This window comes from Labeo rohita, chromosome 13 (genome assembly GCF_022985175.1).
Source record: "Labeo rohita strain BAU-BD-2019 chromosome 13, IGBB_LRoh.1.0, whole genome shotgun sequence".
NCBI classification, from domain to species: Eukaryota; Metazoa; Chordata; class Actinopteri; order Cypriniformes; family Cyprinidae; genus Labeo; species Labeo rohita.
Window position 1 is genome coordinate 28,035,471 of NC_066881.1, and position 6,000 is coordinate 28,041,470.

A 6,000-nucleotide genomic window follows, 5' to 3' on the forward strand; every position below is an offset into this window, starting at 1 on the left:
ATCGTCTTCTAGCAATTCGCATCGATTCACAAATTTCAAAAATCGATTTTCTAGTTAATATAATAATGTTGTCGGGTCAGAACAGAACAGCAACAGCAATGGAGGAGAAATAACAAATACATCCTGCCCCATTTTCAGCAAGGGCAAGTGTTTAAAAAAAAAATTTATATTAATTATCAATCTTTTGTTGTTATGGGAAGTATTTGGAAAGAGACGGAAAACGAACAACGCTAAAGGGACATGGTTAGCCAAGCTAGCAGTAGCCTGTCACATTAGAGTAGCCTACATAATTATATTTCACTTACCACATAAACAGAGTAAGCAGAGATGACTGACAGGATGATGGTGAATGATTTGCAGATCCTGAGCACCACTGACAAACATCTAATCTTGTAAAATATGTGGTAAGTAGGCCTACTTTCGCTCCCTGTGATTGCGAATCTCGAAAGTGAAAGTAAAACGTGTATTCAGCGTTTTTTTAATAACGGCTCCCTGATGCCCGCAATGTATATACAGTATAATTACCCAATGATATAATTGTGAGAGAAAGCATTGAAATATGATTTTCCTCCCATCACTTATTTAGGGGTTTCGTAGTTCATGTAGCCTATTTTTTTCCTGAACAAGGTGTGATCACATTCGGACACATCCCTAATGAAAAGTGTAAAGTATTTTAGATTTATTAGGAAGTTAATAGTTGATAGGAAACACTGATTTCTTGAGTCAGGACTAACCATACTATAGATTGGTGTGTTTTTGTATTAAACTGGTGGGTTTAGTGTCCAGTGTGCACAAAAAATTCAGAAAAATTGTGAATTGTGATTAAAAATTGAAACATTGTGAAATGATTTTTAATCAAATTGTGACCTCAAGAATCGATTTGAATCAAATCATGAGTACAAAAAGATTCCCAACCCTAGCAAAAATGTCAAAAAAGTGTTTTCAAAGGACATTCTTTAAAATTATCATTTTGTGTTCCACAGAACTGGAAACTGTTTGGAACAATATAAGTAAATTATTTATTTACATTTGTGAACCTGGACCACAAAACCAGTCATAAGGGTCCATTTTTTTAAATGTAAAGATTTATAAGCAGAATAAATAAACTTTTAATTTATGTATGGTTTGTTAGGATATGACAATATTTTAAAAAAATCTGGAATCTGAGGGTGCAAAAAAATCAAAACATTGAGAAAATCACCTTTAATGATGTTAAAGTTCTTAGCAATGCATATTACTAATCAAAAATTAAGTTTTGATATATTTACGGTAGGAAGTTTACAAAATATCATCATGGAACTTGATCTTTACTTAATATCCTAATGATTTTTGGCATAAAAGAAAAGTCGATCATTTTGACCCATACAATGTATTTTTGGTTACAACTACAAAGTGACTTATGACTGGTTTTGTAGTCCAGGGTCACATTTTCAACTGAAATTAAGTTTTCAAGAAAACGCAGATGTATTAGGTATGTATTAAAATCATTCCAGATCTACTGCAATCTCTATTTACCGGATTATGAAACTGCTGTCTGGAGAACTGATCCCATCCGGTATGGTCCTGGGAATGTCTGTTGCCTTGTCTGAGATGCGCAGGTGTCCTTGAATTGGAGTAAATGTCCTGCCAACGGTTTGAGGTGATTGGGTTTGGTCTGAGAGCGATGGTGTGCCCTCTTCTGGTGACTCCAGGATGCACTTGATCCAGCCTTCTCTCTGGACTACAGACCACCCCGAGATCCTCAGAATGTTTGCAGTCATGAACACCCCATCCGTTCGACTTGCAGTCTTTCAGAGTTTTCTCCGTTCCTTCACACCTCACATTATCCATCCAAATGGGGCCTATGACAGATGTTACAGGTTACAAAAGCGGTGGAACAATAATAACATCAGCTATGTGTCTTAAAAAGGATAGTTCAACCAAAAAATAAGAAAATTCCATCCAAGATGTAGATGAATTTGTTTGCTCATTGAAACAGATTTGGAGAAATTTAGCATTACATCACTTTCACACCAATGGATCCTCTGGAGTGAATGGGTGCTGTCAGAATGAGAGTCCAAACAGCTGATAAAAACATTACAATAATCCACAAGTAATCCACATTACTCCAGTCCATCAATTAAAGTCGTGTGAAGTAAAAATCTGCGGGTTAGTAAGAAACAAAGCTACCTTTAAGTCATTTTAACTGTAAATCGCCACTTATGGCCAAAATACCAGACATATTTGTTTAGAACTGTTTTTCCTTGTAAACGGTGCTTGCATATTTTCTCCTGATTCAGATAAGTCATTTTTTCACTAGATAAAGCAATGTTGTGGATAGAGGAAGCAATGGTTTTGAAGTTGGAATGTCTTAATGACTGATTTGTTTATTACAAACATTTTCACTTCACAAGACATTAACTGATGGACTGGAGTCATATGGATTACTTGTGGATCACGGTGATGTTTTTATCAGCTGTTTGGACTCTCATTTTGATGGCACCCATTCACTACAGAGGACCCATTAGAGAGCAAGTGATGCAATGCTAAATTTCTCCAAATCTTTACTGATGTAGAAACAAACTCATCTACATCTTGGGTGGCCTGAGGGAGAATAAACATGCAGGAAACTTTCGTTTTTGGGTGAACTATTCTGAACATTCAAGAAAAAGGTTTTCAATTAACAATAACCTACATTTAGTCTGTTTATTATGAAGACTTGGAATGCAACACAAATCATTGTAACTGAATTTTACAAAACAAATTAGTATTAAAATGTCTTTTGTTTTCTATAGAAGTCATACAAATCTGGAACAAGCCATTACCAATTGTTCCATAAATGTTATAATAGCACATTTTTTAAGAAATGGTACATAATACATAGGTATAAAGCTGAATTCTGCAGACTTCATGTACACAACACACTTTTAAAAGGGACAGAAGCATCACCATCAAAAGCATTACAAAAGAGCTCTGGTGAAGCTGTCTGAAGGGTTTGTTTTAGTTTTAATGACAGTGTTGTCTTGCCAACTAAGTGTTATACATGCTTTGGGTTAGTGGCTGTCTTTATAGCTGCCTTAAAGTGAAATTACAGGGAGCCACTTGGCCGATGTAAAGAACAGTAGCTCTGTGCACTTGCACTAGTGAGAAACAGCTATTTAAAACAGCTTTCATACACAATTGTGCTTAAGTAATCCACCGTAAAATGCGAAAATAACAGAGATTAAAACTCATAAACCTCAGCTATTCAGACAGCAACTGTTTAAAATACTTAAACGGATAGATCACCCAACAATTAATTTTTGGAGCTTGATGGCCCTTGGTTACCATTCACTTTCATATATGGAAAAGAGCAGCATGGACATTCTGCTAAACATCTTCCAAACAAAGTAAGCAGTACAGGTTTGGAACAACATGAAGGTGAGTAAATGAGTAAATTCACTCACCCTCTCCTTCTCCATACTTGGCACTGTGAGCCCATGTTATGCCACTTTGGAAACCCAGTTCCCTGCAAACCACATTAGCGAGTTTGATGTCGACTTCGTCGTCGCATACGGTGCCCCACGTCCCGTCGTGCAGGACTTCAACTCGTCCCTCGTTTTCTCTGTGGCCGATACCTGCCAGTCGCACTTTGGCAGCGGGAGCACGCCTCGATCGGCCTTGCGATTCGGGACGTGCATCCGTGCATGCAAAAAGAAGTGCAAAAAGCAGAACACAAATGGGAGAGATGGCCCGAATCATGACTGCACAGTGGTGAGGCTTCTGAAATACAAAACAAAACATGTCATTGTTACTAAACGAACTTCGAAATGAAATTAACAGCATTTTTAAGTAGCACTGAGTGGGTTACAGAGATAAATTAAGTGATATTCAGCTGGTCACGTGACCATAAAATGGCAGCCTCCATGAGGTGACCCACTACATGTGAAATAAAACAGCTTTTATTAAGCTACTGATATGATTGGAGTCTTTATCTGAACATATTTAGGACATTGTTTTTATTTAAATGAGCAGAACATTAAATATATACGTTATAAAGATAGTGGTAAATACATTTTTTAAAGTCTAACAGGGTCCAGGTCACATTTCACTTTGAAATCAAAAGAAAAAAATGCAACAAATATTACACAATATTCATAATATCAATATAATATAATATTTTGTATACAGGCAATTGTCTATTTGTGACCCTGGACCACAAAACCAGTCATAAGGATCATTTTTATTAAACTGAGATTTATACATTACTGCAAGCTAAATAAATAAGATGTCCATTGATGCATGGTTTGTTAGGATAGGAAATTATTTTGGTCGAGATACAACTGTTTGATGATCTGGAATCTGAGGGTGCAAAAAAAAACAAAAAACTAAATATTGAGAAAATCACTTTTAAATTTGTCCAAATGAAGTTCTTAGCAATTCATATTACTCATCAAAAATTACGTTTTAATATGTTTACGGTAGGAAATTTACAAAATAGCTTAATAGAACATGATCTTTACTTGATATCCTAACGAATTTTGGCATAAAAGAAAAATTCGATAATTTTGACCCATACAATGTATTTTTGGCTATTGCTACAAATATACCCAAGCAACTTAAGACAGATTTTATGGTCCAGGGTCACATTTGAAGATCATTGGGTTTTTTTGCATTATAACTTCACCTAAAATAAAATAAAATAATAATAATAATAATAATGAAATAAAATAATAAAATACAATAAAATAAAAATATAAAAAATATTATCCAAAATGTAATTTCTGGTTTAATTTATATGACCCAGACATGGTCTTAACAACTTTTTGTGAGGTTCACCCAACAGATTTTTGCATAATGCGCATTAGACATGTGATGGATGAAAGAAAAGTTTAGTAGAAGTATGATAACAGGAAACTTATAATAGAACAAAACCTAAAAATAAGAAAAACAAGTGTCTACTGTTTGTGTGTACAAATAGCAACATGATTATATAAGTATCCAGGAATAATAGGCTATTATTTCACCACCTCTATATGGAGATCCATAACACAGATATCAATGTAGATACATAACATATTTCACCTCATCCCAGTATGTATTCATAAATCAATAAATAAACCCCACTATGACATAAAGCATGCACTGGAAGAGAGGAGAGCATATTTTTAAGAACATCATTAGGAACCCAAGCAAATGCACCAAAAAGTTCAAAAGTCAAATTTCACTCACCTGGCAGCCACACGTAAGTCACGTCAGTCACAGACTGGAGAAAAATGAATGAAGGAGAGAGTTGAACATGCACTCAGTCCCTCTTCTCCCCCTCCCTCTCTCTCCCTCCATCACTTCTACATCCCTCCCACAGAGGTCTCCATCTTTATCTCAGCGTCTTTCACATCATTGCCATTCCAACAGAACTGAGTTTTTTTCTATTTGTTTGTTTTCTAGTATATTTTTTACTAAATGTTTATTTTTTTAAGGTTTTTTATAAACAGTTTTGATTTGTATATATATATATATACATACATACATATGTGTATATGTGTGTGTGTGTGTGTGTGTGTGTGTCAAAGATGAAAAAGGGTTTAAGCAGACATCAACTAAAATGTCATTCAGTGTAACAATCTTGTAAGGTGTATTTACAACAAAAATCAATTTATGACATATTAAAACAAATTACTTTCCCCCCAAATACTAATTAGTTGTAATTCTACATTGTTCAAATGTGCCATTATCCTAGGTTTAGCCCATTTGTCAGCAAGAATTTTTTACTAATTTAAAACAAAATTTAATATGCTCCCTTATTCTTTTATATATTTTAATATGTACAAGTCCAAATAAGCATGTTGTTTGAATTTTTACATAAATATTGTGTTACGCTGAATGACAGTGTGACATTATTTCAACCAAATTTTGACATTTTATTCTCCAAAAACTTAAAAGTGGACACTTCACTTACATTTAGTGTGCTTTCTATGGACATAAAATCACTTTTGTAAATTTCTTTTGATTTTAGAATGTTTTTACTGAATGCTTAATTTT

At 34.4% G+C, this 6,000-nt stretch overlaps 1 protein-coding gene across 1 annotated transcript in view; it reads right to left on the reverse strand.

The window, feature by feature from the left end:
* The window catches only part of loxl4 (lysyl oxidase-like 4), a 33,857-nt gene extending 28,600 nt beyond the window's left edge, over positions 1 to 5,257 (reverse strand). The window contains exons 1-3 of the mRNA XM_051125827.1: positions 5,191 to 5,257; positions 3,426 to 3,741; positions 1,516 to 1,841 (exon numbers count right to left, since the gene is read on the reverse strand). Of these exons, the coding sequence (XP_050981784.1) occupies positions 1,516 to 1,841; positions 3,426 to 3,720 (621 nt within the window). The 5' untranslated portion in view covers positions 3,721 to 3,741; positions 5,191 to 5,257. The remainder of the gene's footprint in view (positions 1 to 1,515; positions 1,842 to 3,425; positions 3,742 to 5,190) is intronic.
* Positions 5,258 to 6,000: the final 743 nt, after the last annotated feature.